The following is a 26,668-nucleotide window of genomic DNA, read 5'->3' as shown; positions in this document are numbered from 1 at the left end:
AAATATTTTTTCATGCCATATACTACTACTACTACTACTACTACCAATTATTACTATTATTTTGGTTTTTTGAGATAGGGTTTCTCTGTGTAGCCCTGGCTGTCCTTGAACTCACTCTATAGACCCAGGCTGTCCTCAAACTCAGAGATCCACCTGCCTCTGCCTCCTGAGTGCATGCGCCACTTATTTTTATTCTCTTAACTTTCAGTAAATACTTAAGACGTTTAAAGAAAAAGGAAAAGAAATGTTGGCAAAGCTGTGAATAGGCAACTCACAGAAGGGAAGCCCAACGTGGCTCACATACATATGAAGAAATGCTCAAGTTCTCTAGTGGAGAAAGTGGAAATGAAAGCAGAAAACATGCTTCTGCTTCTTCCAGCCCATTGTCAGGGTTAGAAAACTGGCTAATCAGATGAACCAGTGTTTGCAAAGCCCTTGTTTGATGCTAAAAAATGCCTATGGGTCTTTATGACTATGAAGTGCTGCAGACTAGCAAGGTGCTGAATATGGAACACACACTGTGATACAACACATGACTGGACAGTGCTTGTGTGCCACAATCTAACAGCATTTGGTGCCATTGAGTAACTGGCTTCCACTAGATTAGTATGGACACCCTTGAAATTGGAAAGCAGAGTCCACCTTCAGGCAGATTAGCAAGAAGGTACACTCTCCAGATAGTCACACAGTTGCAGCCTCCTAGGTTCAAGAGTTGGCTGTGGAACAGAGATTTTGCTGCCTGTGTGTAATGGGGTAGGTGGAAGGATACATCATACAATAGGGACATTGAAAGGGAAAGTAGAGGCTCTGTTTTGTCCCTAACGTTCCCTTGGCTGGATTTCTTTGTGCAGGATACACATACTTGTTCTAATGTGATGTCCCTAGGATTCCCCTGTGCACAATCTTGCGCTCATCAATATCTTTTTAGGAGTATTTATATATAGGTCCATAAAATGAACATCAAACAACAATGGCAGCCTTTTTATTCAGCATTTGAGAAAGGGAATAACATGTGTTGGATCCCCAATTTGAAATGCCAAGCAGCCATCGCAAGCAGTGGGCATGAGTGCAATCAAGAAAAGCCCTACAGCCAGGCGGTGGAGGCACAGGCCGTTGATTCCAGCACTGAGGAGACAGAGGCCGGCCGATCTCTCTTTGAGTCTGAAGCCAGCCTGGGGCCTGGGAGAGGAGGGAGGGAGAGGGAGAGGGTGAGGGTGAGGGAGAGGGTGAGGGTGAGGGTGAGGGTGAGGGTGAGGGAGAGGGAGAGGGGGGGGGGGGGAGGGAGGGGAGGGGAGAGGGAGAGGGAGGGAGAGGGAGAGGGAGAGGGAGGAGAGGGAGAGAAAACATAAGACGATTTCTAGTGTTCAAGAGCATATTAAATTTAAAAACACATCGAGAAAATGTTATTGATTAAAAAATACATATCTGAGCACAAGAGCACTTATTGAACGACCCTTGGGTCTGAGTTTGAGGGTCAGGAACATGGCTAGCGTTAAAAAAGAAAAAAAAAACCCACATTTCACTAACAAGACTGGTAATCCCAACTTTTCGTATTCAAAGTGCACATAGGCCTCTTTTTCTCAGGTCTGCAGACTCCACTCAGCCTCTCAGAGGCACTGACCCTAGATTTCCTTGGATTCACCCCCTTTAGGATATATTTGCAAATTTCTCTGCAGCCCACTACCCAAGTACCGACCTACGGGGCTCCGCCCCCTTCGAACGTCTGCCAGGCTTCAAGCGGCAGGGGGCGTGGCGGTTGCCAGGTGACCGAAGACGCGCCGAGCGCCGGGTGTCGGCGCCGGGCCGGCGATCAGAAAAAAAAACGTGTCGCCCTTTTAGACACTGGGGGCAGTGCACAGCCCCTTCTCCAGACTCCAGCCCAGTTTTCTGATCTCCACGGCAGCCTTTGAGGCCGCCTTCAAAGAGCGTCAGGATGTCGGAGGTTAGGAGTCAGCGTCTCTCGGTTGCTTCTCTGCTTCGACCTCTGCCTGTCATCTCTCTCTTACTGGAACTCATCCTTTGTTACATTCTGGTCCTCACCAGCACCCTCGCTATCTGAACCCTCACGCTTTTCACCCTTGGCTCTGTCCCACTTCTTGCTCCTTCACGAATTCCCAGACCGTGACTTGCACCCTACAGTTTGAACTGCAGGTGATACCGTAGAGAGGCTATTGAAAATGTCTCATCGACATACTCATTGTCACCTCGCTCACTAACTTGTCCACCTGTCACACCCCGATTCCCTAACATATGATCACCAGCTGTCAGACACTTTGATCAAGGTCCTTCAGCCCATTGCCACTGCCCCGTGTTCTCATTGACCCCGTGTTAACGTCTCACAGCCTCCATCTCTCACTCGTATTATAGGACACTTGATCTTCAGTCTCGCTGATGAGGTTTCATTTCTGCATCCTTCAGTAACCTGTCTGTCCATTAGCCCTCTCATTTATAACCTCAACAGCCCTGCATCCTTGCCTTCACTTGACACTCATCTATCCTGGTCTTACTTGAATTCTTCATTGATCTATCAGAGCCCACCTCCTACCCTACCTATTACACAATTTCCAGCCAGAATCAGCTGCATAATTTGTGAGGCCCAGAGTAAAGTGAAAAGCTTTTTGTTAAAATTATTAAGAATTTTAAGACATCACAGGAAAGAATTTAACCAAAGTGGGAGTCTTCTGGACCCTGTGTGGCTGAATGGGCCCACACCCGTGAAGCCAGCCCTGGTCCCAGCATCTCCCAGCACCTCCACGCTCTATCTTCTCTGTTTCTGCACCTCCTTTTCCTTCCACCCCTTCCATGCCTGGTCTTCCTTCGTGAGTTCCACTCCTCATGGTTAATGGCTCCCACTCCCAGGGGCCATCACTCTCATGATGGCCTTGAGGCTATGGCCAGATCACTCCTCCCCACCACCTAGTCTCTTTCATGTCTCCTCACTTCCCAGCTTCTCCTCTTGGTCCTGCTAGCTCTCATTTATACCCTTGAGTGTTTCCTCCTCCACTCAGTGTCCCGTCTTACTTCATTGTTCTTTATCCTCCAAGAATAAGCTCTCCTCCTTACAAGCAGATGCGCCTCAGCCCCCAGGGCACTGCCTGACACACGGCAGACAGCCTGTGAGCAAATGATGGAATGTCACACTTCCTCTGATCCGATCACTTCATGTTGATATCCTTCTTAAGTACACACCACCGCGCTTGGCCACAGTGTAGAAGAAGGTACCAACTGCCCACTGGTCAGAGCTAAGAGATTATTTTTGCTTTGCCTTTAATAGAAGAATACTTTTTGAAGTGACAACTTGAAAATACATTTCTTTTGTTCATACAAGTTTCTTTAAAATGTTTCTTTGATATTTCTCCACTCCTGTACTAATTGCAGGCATACAGGGAGAACCTGGGTGCAAACAAATCGTTAGGCTGCTGATCAAATGTTGACATTAATACCACTTTCAAGGCTGGAGCGCAGAACACCGAGGGATGAATCGGTGTCTGTGACTCAGGTTTTGCATCAATGAGACAGAGCAGCAGTAGCAGCACATTTGCTTTAATAGGGTTTTTCCTTCTTTGAGCACTTGCTGAATCGTGTTCTGCGCAATAATCTACTTTTAGCAAGGAAACCTCTGTTGGATTTAAAATAGTCCTAAAGCTGTTAAGCCAAGTGTTACAGGAACCACATTTAAATCTCTAAACACTGTGTTTTGCTTGCGCGTCATGTGTGGGGATTTAATTAACAGTATAAGTTTTTTCTTTCATTTTTTTTTTTTTTTAACTAAGACTATAAACCTTCCTCACACTGCGCAAGCTATGCTCATTGAGAGAAGAGGTAAAGAAGGCTGCTTGGAATCTTCAGGGTGGATTAGAATGTTATTATTATTGAGATGAAAGATCATCTCATTTGGTTCCTTTGGTGAGCAATGAGTGGCGGATGTTAAGCCCTGTTTTGTGTAGACTGTCAAAGCAAAGTGTGGAAAGCATAAATAAAGCTTTCAAACTGTATCTACCCTTAGAAGGTTTGGGTGGGTCTTTGCAGCTGACAGAACATGAATCCATACTCCTTAGCATGCCATTCCATGCTCCCAGCCCATCTCCGCCTCTCCTTGGCATACCTTTTATATGTGGGCATCTTGGGCACTTGTGTGGCTGTGAGCTCTGCCTCAGGCAATGCCATCTGCTGGGAGTGATCTTTTCTCCAGAGCTACCTGTAAGAATCCTTTTCTTCCTTCTAGTGGCTTGAGTACCACTTCTTTCATGAAATGTGCTTTATTCTCACTGCTGGGAGTAAGTCTCTTTTTATGTGTTCTTAAAGAACATAGAATGCATTTTATGGCAGGAACTGAATATTTCTGTTACAACAGAACATACTCGACCAGTCAGTAAAACAAATACCCTGTGGGTGGACCTTTTATTCCCTACCTTGGTTGCCTTTACAGGCTTCACCACACAACTCTCCGACAGAGGGTGGTGAATAAACATTTGTTGAATGAACGAATGCATACCTTTATCATTATTAGTGCTGCCATGCTGTATTTAATAAGTAGGTGTTCATTTGAGAGAGCAGCCATAATGAAGTGCCACAAACTGGGTGGCTTAAAACAGTAGAAATCGTTTGTCTCCCAGTTCTCAATGCTGGAAGTCTAAAGTCAAGATGTTGGTGAGTCATGCTCCCTTTGAGACCCTGAGTGAAATGGTTCCTTGTCTCTTCCTCTTCTCTGGTAGTAGCTGACAATGTTTAGCCTTCCTTGGATTGCAACTGCATCAATCCAAGCCATCTTTACATTCTCTTTGTCTCTGTCTTTGCTAAGGTGCCTATCTTATTGGAGTTAAGGCTTACCTTACTTGGATATGACCTCATCAACTAATTATAATGCCATATATGTATTCATATGTACTATATAAATACATCAGAGGATGAGGAGGGAACCTTCCTAACATATAGTCTCAATGTTTCTGCTGGCTGGTAGCATTAGATTTGAGTGAGTGAGGGGTTTTCACTCTGGGGTACCAGCAGCCATTTCTTGATAGAATGGAGTAACGTCCTTGTTCTTGCCTGCAGGAAAAGAGTGAAAAACTCGTGATGGAGGAAACTGCATTTGAGGAAATTGAAAGAGATTTCCAGGAGGTTCTCAGTGAACTTTCAGGAGACAAAAGTCTGGAAAAATTCAGGATTGAATATGAGAAGCTTCATACTGTCATGAAAAAGTCTTATGACAATGAAAAGCGTCTAATGGCCAAATGCAGAGAGCTGAATGCAGAGATTGTGGTGAACTCTGCCAAGGTGGCCACTGCCCTGAAGCTTTCTCAGGATGACCAGACCACCATTGCGTCTCTCAAGAAGGTTAGTGATCTAGAAGTACATGAATTTGACTTTCAAGCATCACCTGTCCATTATAGACAGCTCTCTGGTTGGTAAGACACGAGTTATTAGGTAAAAATTTACACCATGTAGATATTTATTAAGCCTAGGGAAGAATATTCACTGAGAAAGAAACCCTGGTGAGGCTTACCATGCTGAAAACAAACGGAGAGCTTTATTTTACTGACTAGTTTCTGGAAAATAATGGGTTAGCCAAAAGACTTAGAGATAAAATGCAATATTGGGGCTTTTGGGATGTTCTGTTGATGCAAGATGAATATACATCTGAGTGTGTGTGTGTGTGTGTGTGTGTGTGTGTGTGTGTGTGTGTGCATGGTGTGCTCATGTGGAGGTCAGAGGTTTACAATTGTTTCTCAGATGCTGTCCACCTTGTTTTTAATGACAGAGCTTCTCATCAGCCTGGTGCTTCCAGAGTAGACTAGACTGGTCGCCTGGTTTAGCCCCAGTGGGTCCTCTGCCTCTGCCTCCCTGGCACTGGGACTGAAGCTTGCGCCACCAGTAGAATCTGGGGATGCCACCTAGGCCATCGTGCTTTCGGGGCAAGCACTTTACCCACTGAGCTAGAACCCCAGCCCTGATACCTGGTTAAAAATATTTTTAAATTTCTACTTTTCCTCGTGCTCCAGGAGAGAGTTCTGTGAGTTCCCAGGGAGTAATTTTCATGACCATCCTTCCCAATGTCCTTCTCCTTGTCTTTTCATCTCCCCAAATGCTCTTGCAGGAGAGCTAGAGGCTTGGTCTGGGGAATCTGGAGGAAGTTTGCCTTTGTTCCACACTGTGTTTTTCACCTTTAAGTGTGTTGCCTTATCTTGAAGATAAAACACAAATGTTCCCTGTTGATCTCAAAGTCATAAGAGGTTGAGACATATTAATTCATAGTTAAATCTCTAGCTTTGAGAAATAATTTATGAATGCTTTAGGTAATTCCCTTGATAGCATACAATCAGATGTCATGGGATTTAAATTAACTTCCAAGACCAGTACAAGATATGACTGACCCATTTTCTTAGAAACTACTCTCCTTTAGCGTGATTTCTCTCTGCTGTCATTTTCTTCTTGATGGAAAAGTAATATAAGGAAACTGTAATTCATTTTATAATTGGAAAAACACTTTCATTATAAACTTTAACACTGGAGATGAACGTTACAAACTGATGAAAATCTAATTGGTGAAATTGGTTTGGTTAAAACATTATGCAGTCATATTCTCATTTAGATATCCTTCACTTGTTTGGCCCAGGTGTGCATATGGTTGCTCCACTGGGATAGAGCCCCCAAATTGACATTTTGCTTTGAGTCACTAAGGGATGTGCGGTGGTTACACAAGAGGACTCTCTGTGTGCTATAATAGCAAGCTTGGATTTATTCCCTTCCATCCATTTTATTCCTTGTCAACATGAAAACTAAATACTTTCACCTAAACTTTATAGGCTTTTATTTATATAAAGGACACAAATTTTACTTGACTAAAATGTTTCAAGATAGTGAAGTGGCAGGACAAACTCAAGGTTATTGCGGACAAAGCTCAAGTGGTTCCTTTACTCACACAGCAGTAATTCACCTTTCAGTGTGTATGCAAATATCGCACACTGCATTTCACAACAGTAAGAAAGTCAGGAACAGTTCCATTCCCTGTTATGGGCTTTATTCTCCCCCATGAGCACCAGCATGTGTTTCTCAGAAAACAGGCCAGCCTGAGACACACAGTGAGACTCTCTTTCTCAGAAAAAGCCAAGGACTGAAGTAGAGTGCTCGCCCAGTGTGCATTTGATGAGGATCTGGGCTTGGGCCTCTGGATATGGGAACTGCTAAGATTCCTGCGTACACTCCAGTGCCAGCAAAGCAAAGTGACCTTGTGGGATTTTCTAAGACTGACCTTGCCATTTAGGCACTCACCTGGGATCGGAGGACAACACACACACACACACACACACACACACACACACACACACACACACATTTTATACATATGTATGTTTGTTATTTAAGTGTGTGTGCATATGTGCATGCATATATATATATATATATGTATATATATATATATATATATGTATATAAATGTTTTCAGGATGGCCTTGAACTTGCTATGTAGCCCAGGTTGACCTCAAACTCATTGATTCCCCTGCTTGATAAAAATATATATTTTTTTATCTTCAAAATTATCAAGAATTACTTTCAATTTACTGGTTTAAGGACTGCATCTATGATCATCTCTTATGAAATAGAGCCATTTAAAGCATCTGTTAAGCAAATAAAATTTCATTTAAAATTTTAAAAATTTATCAGTTTCTTTATTAGAAATAATTCTTCTAGCTAGGGCAGCTGCTGTGGAACCTTGCAGCCATACTCACTCCTCTACACAAGGAAAACACTCCTTGAACTAGCTTGCTCTTCCACTGAACAATTTAGTCAGTCCAAATTCCCACATACGGTATAATACATACTATTCTTTTCCTGTAAGTGACTATCACACTGTAGCCATGGGGCTATTGTTTGTGCTGGTTTATCTTGTATCTGGAATCCCATTTTTTTTCTAATGGATACTCTCTGGCCCACTAGGAAATTGAAAAGGCCTGGAAGATGGTGGACTCTGCATATGATAAGGAGCAAAAGGCCAAGGAGACGATTCTTGCCCTGAAAGAGGAAATAGTGAACCTGACCAAACTAGTTGAGCAGGGGTCTGGACTGTCAATGGACCAGGACAGCAAGTAGGTCAAAGTCTTCCTGATAGTGTGAGCCTGCCTCTGCAGCTTTCCTGATAGTGTGTGTCTGCCTCTGCAGCCTTCCTGATAGTGTGTGTCTGCCTCTGCAGTCTTCATGATAGTGTATGTCTGCCTCTGCAGCCTTCCTGATAGTGTATGTCTGTCTCTGCAGTCTTCCTGATAGTGTGTGTCTGCCTCTGCAGTCTTCCTGATAGTGTATGTCTGCCTCTGCTTCTGATGTGTCTGCCTCTGCAGCTTCCTGATAGTGTGTGTCTGCCTCTGCAGCCTTCCTGATAGTGTGTGTCTGCCTCTGCAGCCTTCCTGATAGTGTGTGTCTGCCTCTGCGGCCTTCCTGATAGTGTGTGTCTGCCTCTGCAGCCTTCCTGAGAGTGTGTGTCTGCCTCTGCAGTCTTCCTGATAGTGTGAGCCTGCCTCTGCAGTCTTCATGATAGTGTGTGTCTGCCTCTGCAGCCTTCCTGATAGTGTGAGCCTGCCTCTGCAGGGTCCTTTACAGTGTTCAGTGGCCTGGTGCAGCCTGGCACCGTTAGCCTTAAGTTGGACTGCACCTCTTTGAAGGTTCTCTATATTGCAAAATTCTCCCTTGTGCGGCTTCTAAGAACTGTTTTTTTTTTTGCCTAACCCTGCTTTTATTTTTTAAAGATCTATTTTTTAAAAATTTATTTGTATAGGTGTTTTGTCTGCATGTATGTCTGTCTGTTCACCACTTGCATGCCTGGTGCCCATGGAATCCAGAAGATGACATCAGATCTCCTGGAAATGGAGTTGCAGGTGGTTGTGGAGTTATCATGCTGGTGCTGGAAATCAAACCTGGGTCTTCTAGAGGAACAGCCAGTTCTCAGAACCCCTGAGATATCTCTCCAGCCCCCTACCTTTTCTTTTTAAGACTCCCTTTGTCCTCCCCAAAGATTATATTACACCTCTTTCTCTAGAAGAAACCCTACTACAGTTTCTGAGTGAATAGAGGTTTTAGGTTTACCTTTCTATTATTTTGGCCTCTTATTCTTTAATTATTGATGTTATGTATACACACACACACACACACACACACACACACATTATTAATGCAACCTGCTGAGTTCATTTAGTGTTGCTTATATGTACATGTGATTAGGGCTGACCACTTGGCACTGGATAACCTATCAAGGGGCTTGTCCTTGGAGAAGAGCATTTTTCCATGAGCACCTGTAGCTCCCCAACTAGGTGTGGGGCCTTGTGAGATTTTCCCATCTCTGTTGGCATGCCTATTGATTGGTGGTGTCATTTTTTCTGGCCTTGTTCAGGCAAACATATTGCTGATAATTCATGAGTACGATCCCTATCATAAACAGAAGACACTATCTTGAAGCAGACATCCAGGTCCTTTGGCTCTTAAATTCTTTCTACCTGCTCTTCTGCAAGGTTTCTCGGGCCTTCGGTATAGAGTTTCACTGTAGCTGTATCAGTTGGTTGAACGTCCCATGGCCAGTTGTTCTCTGCATTTTGATCCGTTGTGTTCTGGTCTCTGTCTGCTACAAAAAAAGCATCTTTGATGAGGGCTGAGGGCTACACTTACCCTGTGTAAGAATTCGTGTTAGAATGCAGTCACCCCTCTTAAACTAGTACTGAATGGAACTTCGGCCTCTCTGCCCCGTCCCAGCAGCGATCACCAACCTCCATGATTAATCCCACCTCCATCTTTCCTACCCACTCAGCTTCCGGGCAGGAGCTGGCTTGCTCTTCATCCCATCACTCCTCCATCTCTTAACCCCTGTCTCTGGGCTTGACTTCCTGTGGCTGGGGCTGCTCTCTGGCCTGCATTTCCGGTCCCTGCTGGCATCAGCAGTAGCCTTCTAATTGGCCTCCCTGTCTAGAGCAAGGCATCTCCCTCTTTACCCATCATTGCGACCTGAGGTATGTTTCTGAAGCACGCATCCCTGTCCCCTTCCCTGCTCGGCTACCCAGGCTCAAAGGATAAAGGCCAGATTCCTGAACATGTCACTCAAAGCCTTTCGAATGTCTGCTGCAGTTTGCTTCTCTAGCCTCATGCCTAGTACCCCTCACTCCTTGCCCACACCCCACATCTTTGCACAAGCACTCCCCCCCCCCATGCCAAAGATGCCTTTTCTCCATTCTCCCCTTGGTAAACTCCTTTCATCCTTTAAAACCCTCCTAGAACACCATCTTAACGTTGTCACAATCAGAATTTCTGTTCCATCTCCTCTCCACCTCCAGAGCCCAGTGACTGTGCAGGAAGAATTGCTGTATTTTCTGTTTCTACAGAATCCAATGTCTGCTTTCCAGTATGGCCTTTGTTATAGCATCTTAAAAGAATTTAAAATGCTTTTGTGCTGATGAGGTTTTTTTTTTTCCCCAACTGACACAAACTAAGTTATCTGGGAATCTCAGTTGAGAAAATACTTCCATAAGATTGCCTATAGGCAAGTCTCTGGGGACATATTCTTGATGAATGATTGATGTGGGAGGCCCAGCTCACTGTGGGTGGTGCCACCCCTGGACAGGTGGTCCTGGGTTGTATAAGAAGGCAGTCTGAGCAAGTCATGAGGAGCAAGCTAATGAGCAGCATCCCTTCATGGTCTCTGCTGCAGTTTCTGTGTTTAGGACCCTGTCTGGAGATCTTCCCCCGGTTTCCCTTCATGATGGACCGGAGAGGTTTTTGCCCCCAAGTTGCTTTTGGTCACAGTCTTTATCACAGTAACAGAAAAGCAAATTATGACAACCTTACCTACTTGAGCTGAGAGCTCCTGAAGGAAGAGAACTTTATAAGCCTTGCCAGAATCTATCTAGCACAGTACAGGGCACACAAAGCCTCACACCAGGAACAGGCATGCACTTCCTAGGACACTCTTAAGCAAACCTAATGCTGCTCTTTTAGTTTCTTGTATTTTCTTGCTCTATTGATCCATCTTTGATGGATGTTGTATAAGCAGGCATTGGGGAGGAAATAGGAAAACCAAACGCAGTCTCTCTAGTGTTGGACTTGTGGTAGAAGAACTAGTGATAAGCCATGTAGAGAGCCGATTCAGACAGGAGACATTTCAACGAGAAGTGGAAGAGGGTGAGGGGAGAATGGTGGAGCAGGTACAGCTGGTAGTTCGAGCTCCGATCATGTGCGCTCAGTTGTGGCTCTCTTTCTTCCGATAAACCTTTGAGCTGAGGTTTCATTTCTGCAGATGCAATTGGGCATGAGTTTGAAGGTTCCTTATTAAACATTTATGTCGTATCAAGGACGCTGCTAAATGAGCATTGTCAAATTCCTGTGTTTCGCGGCATTGCTTGACGACTGTCAGCTGCAAGGCTCTGCGGGGCGTGTTCTTAGCTTCTCCTACCTCCCTCTGGTTTCCTGTGCTGCAAAAGTCCCATCGGACACAGAGCTTCACACCCGACAAGCACTAATTCTGCGGGAAGTCGTGGCAAGTCAGATGGAATGGATTTTGTAATGTGGAACTATTTAGTTTACAATTCAAATCAATGAATATTATCACGGGCTCTCCAAAACCCAGCAGCAGGCCTCATTTTCAAGTTTGTTCTGGAGAATGTTTTCTGTGGGCTGCCCTCCCGTGGGAGAAACTAATTTCTTTGGGTGGATGGGAAGAAAATTGGCAATGCGTAGTATCTGGTTAGATTTATGCTTTATTTTAGACATTTAGTTGTCATCATAGCCCCCCAGTGGATACGTTAGATAAATAATTTCCTAAATTGACATCTCCTCAGGGCTCATTATAAGAGTTGACAATAACAATATGGTCTTATTGTAACAGATCCAAGTAAGACAGGTACAGGAAGAAGCCATCCCTCCAATTTTTCCACCCTGAATCCTGATTCTCAGAGATAATTGATAACATGATTAGTATTCATTTTTCTAGAAGTGTCTGTACAACACACACACACACAGAGGCACACACACAGAGGCACACAGAGGCACACACACACACACACAGAGGAATAGACACTATATTTTACTAAAACAAAAAAGGATCTTATTGTATTTATTATTTTTGTCACTTCTTTTCAGCAAACACCTCACAATCATCTTCCATTCCTTATCACCTGAACAGTGTGCGCCATTGGCCTCCCAGGAAGACCAGGCTTGGGGACAATAGCAAGGACCCCTGAACAAATGGCTACTTAGGCAGATTCCTGTGCTCTTCCTTTTCAGCATCCGAGATTTACTGAAGTTCAAAGAAGAGGTGTCAAAGGAGCGTGACCAGCTCCTGACAGAAGTGGTGAAATTGCGCGAGAACCTTGCTCAGACCACTGAACAGCAGCAGGAGACCGAGCGAGCCAAGGAAGATGCAGAACAGACCATCAATCAGGTCTGCTCCTGTGTTCTGGAGGACGGTCTGTCCTTCCTGCCTCCCTTCCCATCTATCCCCTCTTCGACATAAACCTTGTGTTCAAACCAAGCGTCCTCTGCTCTGTCTTGTTTCCCTGACCCTGTTTCTTGAGCCCATTTTTGTCCAGGTCCTCTCTCAGAAGTCACCAATGCTGAGACTCTGCTAAGGGCTCAAACAGGTGTCCCTGCACCAGACACAGGAAATCTCTCTGCCTTCTCTTTTATAATTCACAAGAGAAATCACAAGAGCAGCACTCTTGTAAGAAGATGACATTTTTGAGCACGAGATTAAAAGAAAAAGAGCTTTTCAAAGACTTTGGACATCAAGATGTAATCAGCATTCTTGGTTTAGCAACGCCCAGGATCAAGTAACACAATTTCTTATTTCTGGTAGCTTGCCCCTCCTAATGCAGAGCTGGACAGTCTTCCTTTATTTAACATGTTAGGGCTCTGAGCTCCTGCATTTCGTTGATTTTTATAATACCATCTTTAATTTTTTTGTCTGCAGCCAGGGCGGATCTTTCGGTGTCAAGGTCCTGAAAATCAACACAGAACATTCCTGAAGCTTGGAACTTTGGGGTCCAGCATGACTGTTCCACAGAGGCGTGTCCTGCAGAAACACACTATGGGCCAGATCCTGCGGGGGCAGACCTTGGCGGATGGAGACCTGCCCCTGCAAGTGCTTGTCTCATTTCTCTCTGTCCTTCCCTGCAGTTCCAACAAGAAATTCAGCATCGTCAGAACGAAGCGACCAGGGAGTCTCGGAAGAAGGAGAAGCTGGAGAAAGAGCTCAAACAGATCCAGGTGGACATGGACAGCAGGCAGTCGGAGATCAAGGCGCTGCAGCAGTACATGCAGAAGAGCAAGGAGGAGCTTCAGCGGCTGGAACAGCAGCTCAAGGAGCAGAAGGTAAGGACATTCATGGCCTCCCCTCCCCTCCCCCCCCTCCCCTCCCTCCCCTCCCTCTCCCTCTCCCCTCCCCTCCTCTCCCCTTTCCTCCTCTCTCTTCCTCTCTCCTCCCTTCCCCCCCTCCCTCCTCTCCCCCCCTTCTTTCCCTCCATCCTCCTCCTCCTCTCCCTCTCCTCCTCTCTCTTCCCCTCCCCTCCCTTTGCCCCCTTTCTCTCTGATAGGTTCTCAAATCCAGTATGAAGCTAAGAATGACCTTGAACTTCTGACCTTTCTGACTCCCAGCTCTGAATGCTAGGATTACTGGCAGGCACCACCACATCTAGTTTGTTTGATGCTGGGGATAGACCTTAGGCCTTCTTGTATGCTAGGCAAATCCTCTGAGCCATCTGAACTACAGCCCAAAGCCCACATTTTTGTGATTTTCCTGCAAAGTAGGGTGCAACTCAGTAGCCATGACAGGAGCATGCTACTTATTGCTGTAACTGGGCTTTGAATGTTTTTGTTTTAAATTAACTTTTTTAAAAAATGTGCATGAGTGTTTTGCTTGCATGTATGTCTGTGTACCACATGTATGCCTGGTGCCCTCTGAGGCCAGAAAAGGGTGTGAGATCTCCTTGGGATGCAGTTATGGACAGCTGTGAGCTACATTGTGGGTGCTAGGAATCCAACTCGGGTCCTTTGGAAGAAGAGCCAATGCCCTTTCGTCACTCTCCAGCCCCAGTGATTCTTAAGGGATATTTATTAACCCTTTTCTTGCTCTCTGCTCTCATAGGTATTCAAAGCTAGCCTTTTTTTTTTTGTTGTTATGTTTGCTTGTTTTTAGTTCTGGGGATTGAACGGAGGATTTCTCACGTGCCCGGCCAGCACTCTGCTGTGGAGCGCCATCCTGCCTTTCAACCTTTTTTTCTCTTTTCTTTTGAGACGGGGTCTCTACAGGCTGCCCCCTTCTGCTCTTGAACTTGTCCCTCTCCCTCCCCTTTCTTCCTGAATAGAGATCAGAGGCCTCAGTCAATCACCAAGCCTGGCTTTACAATCGTTTCTTCTAAACCTTCCATGGATGGACAATGTACACATAGACAAGTGTGTATGTCACAAGTATGCAGCTACACATATTTCCAACCTGTGAGCATGCCTTGTTCGCAAGCAGTCATTAATTAACAGAGCATTACTGATACCCCAGAGGCCCTGCGCCTCTTCTCGGCTGTTTCCCTATCTCTTAAATTCTAAGCAGCTAATAGTTTTGTCTGAGTTTTACAGAAACAACCACAAACTGGGTACGTTCATTCTCTTGTGTCTCACTTTTGCCATATTCCGTCGGTTATGTAGTTACCACGTAGCTATGGACCTGTGGTGTCCAGTATGGAAACCATTAAACCACATGTGGCTGTTTATATTTATTAATAATTTAAAATTCAACTTCTATGTGTGCCAGTGTTGTTTCAAGTGTTCAGGCTAGGAGGGACTGTACTGGCCCAGACAGACAACCTTGACATCCTGGCTCTCACGGTGCCCCTGGACCATTCATTCTCAGTGCTGTGTAGTGAGTGAACGAATGTAACGTTCCTAACAGGTTTGATTTTCAAGTTGAGAAAGCCATTTTTTTTTTTTTTTTTTTTTTTTTTTCGAACAGTTTCTCTGCATGCTTTGTCCTTTCCTGAACTCACTTGTAGCCAGGCTGCTTGAACTCACAGATCCGCCTGCTCTGCCTCCCATGCTGGATTAAAGCTGTCACACCCCCCGAGAAAGCCATTCTTAATCTCTACGCATTTTAACTATAGTCACGTTTCTAATGTTTCCCTCTTGTGGCCATTTAAGATAAGACAGACATGAGTGATTCTAATCTGTGTTTTCTTTTTCCTCCTCCCCATCCCCCCACCTTAGTCCAGGCTGGCTTCAAACTTGCGATCTTTCTGACTCAGCCTCCCCAGTACCAAGATCACAGATACACACCATTCTCTTTTCTCATTCATTAAAGAAACAATACATTTAGTTGAGTCGTTTCCTAAATTTTTTTTTTTTTTACTTTTATGAAGTTTGTTTCTAAAGGCTTGTCAAGGCACATATACTTTTCTACTTAAGAAGTGGATTACATTAGAATACATTTCTTTGTCATTTGTGCCTTATTAATTTTATATAAAGCCAGAATTCAAATGGATAATACACAGTGTGCACAGTCTCCAGGAGGGAGAAAAAAAATCCATGAGGTTTCTTTGAATATGAATTTGAAAAAAAAAGACTTTGAAACCCAGGTAAAACAAGGGGTTTTGAACAATAGCCTAGGATCCATAAAAGACAAAATGCCATCTTTAGCATAGCTGGTTCCATTTTGTTGAGTCCCCATTGATAGGGAATTGGATACCTCTTTCTGTCTTTTGTTTTCACATACAAGGAAGCTATATTTAAAGAAAGCGCCTCATTGACCCCTTCTTCCTTTAACTCACTTGTTAGCCCTCACCTTCTCAGTATTTCCCCAGTAGAAATAACTTCAGATAGAATCCTTGGTTGTTCTAAAACCATGTCTGCGCAGAACAGGCAGCAGTCACTGCACTGCTGGCCCCCTGGCCGACTTAAGTTGGATTAATGGGGAATTGTCTCTGGGTTGGCGTTGGGGACCACTTCTGCTCAGGGAAAATGTTGGAGGCATGTTAATGAAGGATTTGCTTCTGAAGATGCATCTTCAGAGCCCCAGAGCTGACACAACCCATTTGAATCTCTAGCTCATTTGCAATGATTATAGAAATTGTTGCGTATGCAAAGCCTGCCAAATGGCAAACAGGCATTAAAATATTTATCCACCACCTGTGAACAAGACTTCCCAAAAGCTCTAAGAAAAAAAAAAAATCATGCTCACTGTGTTACTCATTAGAAGGCATCGTTTTCCTCAGCCATTTAACATTCATTTTATTTGAGTGCGTTAGTGCTTTACTGGGGATAAAGAATTTTTTTCTGCAAGATGAAAAGGACCGCGGTTGGTATCGTCCCAGGAGGTTGTGGGGCATCCCGTGTGCATATGCAGACACAGTCATCAGATTGACAGGCGTTAACCAGTCCCCGCACTCCTCACCTTTCAGATATTGAACGAGAGAGCGGCGAAGGAGCTGGAGCAGTTTCAGTTGCGGAATTCGAAACTCCAGCAGGAGAACGAACAGCATAGTTTGACTTGTGAGCAGCTGTCCCAGGAAAACCAGCAGAAGGCCCTGGAGCTCAAAGTAAACACCGTGCGCCGCTGTGTCTGGTCCCCAGCACTTCAGTCCTCAGTACACGGGTTTGGCTTTGCCGTTGGAGCTCTTGTATTAGCTCAGCTGAGAGCCTGGAACACAGAGAGGCAGGTGCAAGCCCGCAGTGATCGCTTCAGGCCCAGAAGCAGGGAGTCTGATGACTTCCGCTCTTACTTATAAAATTGATCAGATGCTTATGCAAATGCTTTCTCAAGCAAGCTCAGATGTTCATCTCTGTAATTAGCCCTGCAAGCAACCAGTTGCCCAGAGCTAGGATCCATTCACTATGTGAACAATAGCGAGCTCAGATTAGATTTCATTGCTGTGTGGAGAAGGTAGAGGGAGAGCTGGGGCATAGACTGCCACTGTTGGGCTTTCCAACACTGTGGAATCGTGGTTTTTAGTACCATCTAATGCATATTTCAAGCGGTTTTCCTCTTCTCCCTTCCCTCATGAATGAGTGCTTGCAAATGAACTTGGATCCTCATTTGCCACTAAGGTCTGTCTGTATCCCGTCCCTTTGTGATTAACAGAGAACTTTGTTTTTCATTTCAGTTCTGAAAGGAAAACCCATAGTTCCTATTTTTATTATATTTGAATACTGGACATAAAATAAACGACTTACCAAGAATAATGTGTGGATGTGAGTAGTGAGCCAGAACATTTTTGTCTTACAGTCTCTTTTGAGAATCTGAAGACACCCCCCACCCCTGCCCCCACCCTTATCCATGTACACCTCCACCCCACATCCACAGCCTCCCCACAGCATACCATACCCCCCCACACCCCCACAACACACCCACACAACCACAACACCCCCCCTCTCACCCACCACACCGTGGATCTTGTTTTGAATGCATACTACAAAAAGAAGACTTTTCCAGGATTTTTCTGAGATTTAACCATGGAGTCTGGATTAATGGCTGTATACTTAGGACACCACACAATTGAAAAAGGCTTTAAGGTCAGCCATCTTGAACCTTCTAGGGTCTAAGACTAAGAACACTTGGAAGAGCCTATAGTGAGTTGACTTGAAGCTTGTTCTTTATGACAATGTAGCAAGTCAGAGCAGACATGAGACGACCACTTAAGTCAGAAAGATGTATTGGCCTCTGAGGTGAAATTATGGTTAAAAAAAAAAGATTCCACTAATTCTGTCCTTTGATAACATGAATGAGACATCTGGGAAGATGGATGACTTTTCTTATATCCCTAAATTAACGGGATTATGTTTCTAGCAATAACCCAGAGATAACATACATTGCTAATTCTCTCTCTCCCTTCTCGAGAGTTAAGATGATTGCAGAAGAATCCTAAACTGCCTTTTCTAGTTGTTTTTCTAGATATTTAAAATGGCAAATTAAAAAATTAGACTTAAATATGTTTATATGTTGCCTGCATGTATGTCTGTACACCACATGCATGCTTGGTACCCACAGAGACCAAATGAGGGCGTTAGATCCCCTGGGACTGGAGTTACCATTTAGGTGCTGGGAATCAAACCTGGGTCCTTTGGAAGAACAGCAAATGCTTTTAACCATTCAGCTATCTCTCCAGATCTTGATTGCAACATTTCTTTAAAAAGTGAATTTAATTTTAAATAAAAATGTCCACAAGAGTGGAGAATTCCTCTGCTATGATTCTTTTTGGACACCTCTTATCACTGTGTAGATTTGTTTATTCCTGCTACCCTGTCTGCACACCTACAGACCAGCACACTATGAGGAAGGGTGACTTTCTCTAGTGCATGTAGCTGAGCTGTTGTGACCCTGTGGGTCCAAAAGAATGTTTAAATATTTTATAGCAATTCAATAACCTTCTCAGAGAGATCACTCTGTAAGCGAAAACTGCCAATCAAATACAGCATTTGTATGCAGAGCTCACATATTTGTATGCATATAACTCAGTATTCTCACTTGATTTTATAATTAGGTGGCAACTTAAAACATCAGATTTTATCAACCTTTTCATTATTTTTGGTTTGTGCACCACATACTTTATTCATAGAACAGAGGCCTTCAATTTCTCCCAAAACTGAACAGTGTGTGTATTTTGATTCAGTTCCATGGAACGACTCTGCGCTGACATAGGACTCAGTTTTATAGGCTCTGAGTTTACCGTGGCCCAGTCCCTGGCTCTTTATTTGTTCAGCATCCTGACTAACTCTCTGTCACTAATACAGGCCAAAGAGGAGGAAGTCCATCAGATGCGCCTTGACATCGGGAAGCTTAACAAAATCAGAGAACAGATCCATAAGAAACTGCACCTGATCGAAGACCAAAAGGCAGAGGTGGAGCAGCATAAGGAAACCCTGAAGAATCAGATCCTGGGGTTAGAGAGAGGTAAATCCCTGTGGTTTTACTCATAAGCTTTTCATTCTTCACTAGTGCCCACTCACAGGCCAGGACTCGGTGCCCCTAAACCATACAGAGCGACATCAGTGAACTTCAACCTGGTAACCAGCCAACTGGAGGGGGCCACCATTTCGAATACTTTAAACTCCCTTTACTCAACAAATTCTTCCATAGGTTTTATTGGAACCATGTGAATCTAACCTAAAATAGTGTTCAATATTGGCCACTGAAGTAAAGAACATTTAAACTCTTAGGTCTGCCCATAGAAGATAAGGAACATGTTGAAATGAATGTCCTTGATTAATAAGATTTGGGGTTGTTTTTTGGAAGGACCAAGCACAGAGAGAGAACTTACTAAACGTCACGGGTAATTTTCTGCACAACAATATAATTAAAAATGTAGGATACTGGTGTGGTGTGGCAGAAACAGCTCTGGACGTTGAGAAAGAGACTCTGGTATGAATTCTGTCTGTGTGGCACAGGAACATGTGTGTCTTCTTGATGTCTTTACAGGCTGCTGTGTGCCATAAATTGTTGAAAGATATGTATAAAAGCACACATCGCCTCTCTGCAAGTTAGGCAAAGTCTAGATCACTGGATATTGCTACTAGACATCCTTGTCAAGTAAGCCTTTCAGAAGTCCAGCTGTTTCTTCTTTCATTGAGGTGTTGTTGCAGGTTAGCTTGGCAACTTCTCCATGTGTCTGTTCTGTAAACTGGTATAGACCATGTGTAAGCACTGGGTATGAGGAAGACCTTGCCTTCAGGATGCTCACAGCATAGTGAAAGTTTACAACCTAAAGTCTTCCATGACAGAGATGAAGAATGGTGGGCTTTTTAAAGCATATAACCAGCCAAATGAGACTGAAACAGTCCTATGTTTTAATTACAGTATTTTTGCTTGCTATAATTGTAAGATTTGAGTCCATTTTCTCTCTCTCTCTGACTATATGTATATATATTCAGTTGTTGTTTAATGTTTATAGGTGTTTTACTTGAATGTCTGTGTGCCATGTGGGTGTCTGATACCCCCAAAGGCCAGAAGAGAGTAATGAATCCCTTAGACTGGAGTTACAGATGGTTGTGAGCTTCCATGTGGGTACTAGGAATTGAACCTGGGTCTTCTGGAAGAACAGCAAGTACTCAGCCACCACGCCATCTCTCTAGTCCCCCACAGATATTTTTAAATCCATTGAGAGCATTGAATCAAACTCTTTCCCTATTAAGTCACATGTTCTTTTCTGAAAGCCAGCATGTTCTTTTCTTTGGTTATTTCTCCTCTCTCTTTGTCTTAAAAGATTTATTTATTTATTATGTACAAAGTGTTCTGTCTGCATGTTATCCTGCACACCAGAAGAGGGCATCGGATCTCATTATAGATGGTTGTGAGCTGCCAGGTGGTTGCTGGGAATTGAACTCAGGACCTCTGAAAGAGCAGTCAATGCTCTTAACCTCTGAGCCATCTCCTCTCTCCAGCCTTTGGTTGGCTATTTCATATTTACTGTTGATAACATCTTTTCTTAGGGACTTGATGTTGTTTGTTATAGCATCTTGCTATATTGTACAGGCTAGTCTTGAACTTCTGGGCTGGAGCAGCTCTCCAGCTCTCAGCTTCCCCAGCAGCCACAGGTGTGTGTGTACCAGTGGGACCTGTTTCTTTTGATGCGTCTAATCAAAGAGCAGTGTTAGCGGTAATGGTTAGGAGCATGGGCCCTCTCTATGTTAGAATTTTCTACAAAATATCCAAGAAATGATCTGAAAAATGACTGGAATTAATAAGATATAAGGTGGCAGACTATAATATATGTAGCTACCAATAGTGCTTTGTACAGAACTCTAGCTAAAGTAATGAAATCACTGTGAACAAAGTTACCAACATGTCTAGAAGACCTATATATAAAAAAGCTATGGAATTCCATTGGGGGGCATAAAGGGAGACTTGAAAAATGCAGGGATGTAACAAGTTCTAGGTAGTTACATTTCATATTTCCACCTACAGATATAATGAAAAAGATCTAAAAAGCACAAAGACCTTTGGCAGCCATCAGGTTCAGACTTTTAATCTCACCCGTGCTGACCCTTGGTCCTGTGGCTGGCTTAATCTCTTCCAGCTTCCTTTTCCATCTCTTTAGTGGGAACCAGAAGATCCACATCCTTGATCGAGAATGGAGGTCAGCTATCACTCAACTCAGAGCAGTTGTACAGCTACAGCTGAACATATAAAACCATGTTTTTTTTAATTCACTTTGGCTTTTTTCATGTTCTCCCTGGGATGGGCCCTACATTCATTATTGTTTTCCTACCTGGCAATTTAGAGGTGGAGTCTTCAAAGAAGCAGGCAGAACTTGATAAGAAGGCAATGGATGAGCTTCTGAGAGAGAGGGACATACTAAATAAGGTGAGTTTGCTACAGCAATGCTGGAAAATAAATGCTTTTCTTCCACCTGGTAGTATCTGTGCATAACAAGTTGTGTGGGGAAAGGAAACTCCGGAGCAAACAAGAATGGATTAGAATGAATAATACTGCTTAATTTTCCTCTGAACAGCTGCTTACGTTCACCATTGTCTGGCCTGGAATTGAAGCTACATTATCACCACTGAGCACAAAAGGACTCCTGAGAATTAGCGTACAAGCCAGCAGGGATTTCAGGGTGTTTTGTGGATTCTGTTCTCCTTGCTGGTGTGTTACTTGGCATCCTAAGTAGTTGATCAAATTTTCTTAATTTAATATCTATAATCTACAATCTGGCTAATCTAAAAATTACAGGTGTGAGTTCTAATTGAAATATGACTTTGAGGTGTTAGGCAAGAAAATGACTGGTTGGTGATGGAAGTCTAGCCTTTCTTCTGTTTCTTTTCAGGATTCTACAGACTTACACCTAGTGGGTGACTGGTTGGTGATGGAAGTCTAGCTTTTCTTCTGTCTGTCTATTCAGGATTCTACAAACTTAGACCTAGTGAGATATCCTATTGGATTTAGTCACTTCCCTTTCTCTTTTCTTGGGGTGTGGGGATGGAGCCCAGGGTCTCAAACACACTATAGGGTTTGGTTTTCATTTCTCACCCTTGTCTCTTCCAGTCTCTAGAGTTCATGGCAGTCTAAAGTTGAAGGATGGGTTGGGGAAGGTTTAGCTTCCACATAAAAGCAGGCCTCTCTCTTTCTGTTACCCTCCTTCCAGAGGGTTCCTTCTTGTGACAGACTTTTGAGGATTTCCTTCTGGGAGGGAGAAGTCATAGGCCAGATATGGAGGACCAGGCTACTTCCAGATAAAAGGATGGATTCAGCTCACTGTGCATTCTCAGAAAAAAGCAAGTCTTAACAGAACAGCCTACACTTTACTTGAAATAGAGTAGAGAGTATCCAGGAATGGCAGATTAGATATTTCTATGGAAAACAGTCAGGAAGAAAATTATTGAAGTCTCTCCCCCCATTAATCTAAAAACTATCCTTTATTCTGCAAACTTATAACCAGTGAAATATTCTATTGGATGTAGTGACCTCCCTTTCTCTTTTTTTGTGTTGTGGGGATTGAACTCAGGGTCTCACACATGCTGGGGAAATGCTCCACTACTAAGCATGTCTCTAGCCCTGGATTTAGTTTTTAGATTTATTTTTTTCAACACCAGCATTTAAACCCTTATCTTGCATACATCTTTGTAAACAGTAGGTTTTCTGCTGCATTAGGACATCCAACACAGGGGTTCTTTTCCATTTCTTTGTTTGGTTTGCTTCATTGGGTCCTTTAGGGCAGGAAACACAGTTCAGTTTTCCTCCCAGGCCATTGCCTGCATGAGACTCAGTAGGTATGCAATCAACTTTATTGATTAATAAATTATTTCCTCACTGATTTGAAATGCCAGTCTTCACTGAATGAAAGAGTGACATTGTTCGGAAAGGCAGCGCGGTGCATCTATTGTTTCTTCTAGCATTGTGTGGAAGTGACGTTTATAAAATAAATGCCTAGCCCAGTGCCTGAGACTCAGGCTGACTCTGGGTGTTCTGTATCACCGCACAGCTAAGGTTTCACGAGCATTCTACATGCTTATAGTCCAGTGGCTCTTCAGAACTGTTGCACCTCAGGTATCTTAGGGATTTGAGAAGAAACTGTAAAGCACCGCATGGAAGCCCTGGATCCAGCCAGCCTTCAAGAAGTACTAGGAACCTCACCTGACATTCTCAGAATGGAAGCCTTCTTCTTCCCACCACAAGCTTCCTTGATGATGTTCTGACTCATTTCCCTTCGAGTAAAGACTGTTTTCTAGTCCACACAGCAGGGAAGTGGCTGTCACTAAGCACTGCCAGGTGTATGTTGTCTACAGAGCTGCCAAATGATGAAGGTCCAGTGCTGCAGATGGAGCTTAGAGGCAAAGAGGCTGCCTGGCGTGCATAAGGCCCTGGGTCTGATTCTCAGCACCAGGACGCACACTCACACACATACCCGCACAGAAATGGAGCCCCCTCAACCATCCCCACCCAGGGGCTCCCCAGATCCATTCATTTGTGGCTGGTGAGGTAGGCCTTCTTGGGAAGCATGGCTGTCAGGGTGCATAGCTGTTTGCCTCTTCTCCTGAGGAAGTTGGGCAGCCAGCCCCAAGTATTCCTGACATCACCAATGCCCTCGTGCAGTTAACAATGCTAGCGGTGGGGAGATGGCTCACCAGGTAAAGGTGTTTGCTGCCAAGTCTGATGGCCTGAGTTCAATCCCTGGAACTCTCACAGCGAAAGGGGGACATTGGTTCCTTGTTGTCCCCTGACCTCCACATGTGTGCCGCACAAAATAAACAAATGTAAAAAAATGTAACTGCTTGGGTCCCAGACTTACTGTACCAGATACACTAGTCCTGGAACTCGAGCATCCACGTTAAAAAAAATGCAAAATCTAGTTTTTTATTAGCATGTGTTAATTATGCTTAATAATGGTTTTAGTATAATACTTTCAAAGTATTTGATCACATTCTTACACTCCCAGTACAATCCCCTCTTCTCTTCTCTCTTCTGCTGTCAGGCTTTAGTCTTTGGTGACTCAGTGAGTTCTGTTAGGGTTGCTTACAGGACCATGGGGAGGAGCTGTTTACAGAAGTCTGGGAATTTTATCAGGGGCTATATCATTGAAGAACAGTTTTTTTTTTAATTGTGGTAAAATACACTTAACAAGATTTATCACTGGGAACATTTCAAGCATTCATAATATATCCCCTCAACCATCCTTATCTGATTCTAGAACTCTCTTATCACCATGGTTGGAAACTGCACCCACTCTGCAGTCACTACTCATCAACGGTCTCCATCCCCACCTCCACCCCCACCTCCACCCCTACCTCCACCCCACCCCACCTCCACCCCCACCTCCACCCCCACCTCCACCCCCACCTCCACCCCCACCTCCACCCCCACTCCCACTCCTAGGAATTTGAAAAGTGCCTCTTGTCTCTGTGGGGTTTGATGATTCTGGCTGCTAGCAGACAGGGAATCATACACTATGTGGTTTTGTATCTGGCCTCTTTCATTCAGGACGATGTTTTCAAGTTCTGTCAATATTGCAGCATGTATCAGAGCTTCATACCCTTTCATGACTGCGTAATATTTTACTGCTGTGGGTTTCTGGTGTCCATCACTTGGGAGACATTGTGTTTTCATTTTTAGATGTTTGTGAATACGGCTACTATGAAACTTTTCCTTTTTTTAAAAAAAGTTTTGTTTTACTGTTAACTTGTAATCACTGCGAATTTTATCAGAGATATAAGGGATGTTTTGTGCATCTGTTCATTGCCTTATGATCAAATCAGGATGATTAATGTACTTATCACTTTAATGTTGACATTATTCTCTTTTGTATCAAGAAAATTCACAGTGTTCTCTATATATTCCATTTCTTTTAGTAGTGATGCAAGAGTAGATTTATTAATCATTTGTTATTTATAGGTATTTGCATTTTTCTATCTATCTATCTATCTACACCATCTGTCTATCTATCTATCTATCTATCTACTATCTATCTATCTATCTATCTACCTACCTATCTTTGTTTTTATACGTGGACTTTACTTTTCCAGTGCTCTGGATACTGCTGGTCCAGTACTCTATCATTTAGCCACATCCCTAGTCCCTGCATTTTTCTTTTGAGACAGGGTCTTATGTAGCCTATGCTAGCCTCCTGGAACTCACTGTACAGTAGAGACTGACTTTGAACTCATAATCTGCCTGCCTCTGCTTCCTGTCCTGAGTGTTGGGATTAAGGTCTGTGACTCAGTACTGGGCTCAGATCTGCATACTTAACAGGCTAGTTTTATTTTGCTTTGTAGTCAAAACTCAGTTTAGGTGATTAAGTCTGGTTGTTCAGGCTTCAGGACATAAAGGCTGGAATGAAGGTGGATTCCTGTAATTGGATGTTTCTCTCCTGTCTGCCTGTTCCCAAATACCCAGTAGCTGCTTCCCAAATAATTGACTGGGAGGCTTAGTATAAATTATAAATGTTCAGCCAATAGTTCAGTCTTATTACTAACTAGCTCTTACATTTTAAGTTAACCCACATTCCTTATTTACTCTCAGCCATGTGGCAGTATCTTTATTAGCATGGCATGTTCATCTCTTGCTCCCTCTGCATTTGTCTGTCTACTCCAGACTCTACCCTTCTCTTTCCTAGCATTCTCAATTTGGCTTTCCTGCCTAACTGTATCCTGTTCAGCTATTGGTCAGTCACCTTCTTTATTAAACCAACCACAGTGACAAATCTTCACAGTGTACAAAAAGATTATTCCACAGCAGATTCCAGTCCTGGCTCTGCCCCTTCCCTGTGGTGTGAACTCTCAAGCAAATACCTTTACCTTTCAGCCTCTATTTCCCACTGCTAAACAGTGAACAGCACAGAGTCCATTTTGGCTGGTGTAGTTTGTTAGTGCATGTAAATGTGCCTCACACAAAATTCACATAACAAACTCTTTGTAATCTATAGAGCCTATAATCATTTTGATTCATATCAAACCCAAAGCATCTAATTATTTTAGAGATGGGCACTGGGATAAGCTGAACCCCAGGTTCTCAAACACTGTGAGTAAGGGACTTGTTTTGTTGTTACTACTTTTTAGAATATGCTTAAGGCAGTCAGTGCAACCCAGAAGCAGGTGGACCTGGTGAAGCTCCACGAGCAAGCCAAGAGGAACCTAGAGGAGGAGATTCAGAACTACAAGGATGAGGCCCAGAAGCAGAGGAAGATCATCTTCCAACTGGAAAAGGAGCGGGATCGGTATATCAATGAGGCCAGTGACCTCACCCAGAAGGTAAAGCTACTCCATAGATGATTTGTTCAAATGCTTACCTGTGATTTGCCCTGGAACCCATCCTGGGTCAAATTGTGGAATGGACCATACTTCTGCTCACTCTTCCCTCGTTTCTGCCCCCTGTCCCCTCTTCTCGGGGCTCTTTCCTCTTTCCCGTTGCTCTGCTATGCAGCAACCGTGACTTGCCAGTTTCGTGTTCCTGGCACCATCGTTCCTCAATCCTCCATTCTCACCCTGCATCTGTTCCTGATGCTCTTGTCTCCTCAGAGCACGGAAGCCGAGCATGTTGGGAGAAAGACACTTAATTAACCGATCTCAAGCTAGGTCACGAGTACCTCGTGTCCTCAGTGCCCCATGTCACATCTTCAAAGAGCATTTTTATTTCTAAGTGAGGGTGAACCTACAATATCACCAGTGGGAGGAATCCACACTTTGGGTAGCTGGGTTCTAGATTTCTTCTCCTTGTAGACCACTTAGGGAG

General features: G+C 43.8%; 1 protein-coding gene across 1 annotated transcript in view; it reads left to right on the top strand.

Annotated features, from left to right (window-relative positions):
• Positions 1 to 1,774: 1,774 nt before the first annotated feature.
• Cfap58 (cilia and flagella associated protein 58) overlaps positions 1,775 to 26,668 on the top strand; it is a 98,435-nt gene continuing 73,541 nt past the window's right edge. Inside the window, exons 1-9 of the mRNA XM_028874645.2 lie at positions 1,775 to 1,942; positions 5,053 to 5,334; positions 7,933 to 8,081; positions 12,253 to 12,409; positions 13,144 to 13,338; positions 16,410 to 16,547; positions 18,739 to 18,898; positions 21,225 to 21,307; positions 25,996 to 26,187. Of these exons, the coding sequence (XP_028730478.1) occupies positions 1,934 to 1,942; positions 5,053 to 5,334; positions 7,933 to 8,081; positions 12,253 to 12,409; positions 13,144 to 13,338; positions 16,410 to 16,547; positions 18,739 to 18,898; positions 21,225 to 21,307; positions 25,996 to 26,187 (1,365 nt within the window). The 5' untranslated portion in view covers positions 1,775 to 1,933. The remainder of the gene's footprint in view (positions 1,943 to 5,052; positions 5,335 to 7,932; positions 8,082 to 12,252; positions 12,410 to 13,143; positions 13,339 to 16,409; positions 16,548 to 18,738; positions 18,899 to 21,224; positions 21,308 to 25,995; positions 26,188 to 26,668) is intronic.

Source organism: Peromyscus leucopus, chromosome 1 (assembly GCF_004664715.2).
Source record: "Peromyscus leucopus breed LL Stock chromosome 1, UCI_PerLeu_2.1, whole genome shotgun sequence".
Lineage (NCBI taxonomy): Eukaryota > Metazoa > Chordata > Mammalia > Rodentia > Cricetidae > Peromyscus > Peromyscus leucopus.
This window is presented reverse-complemented; position numbering and strand designations above follow the sequence as displayed.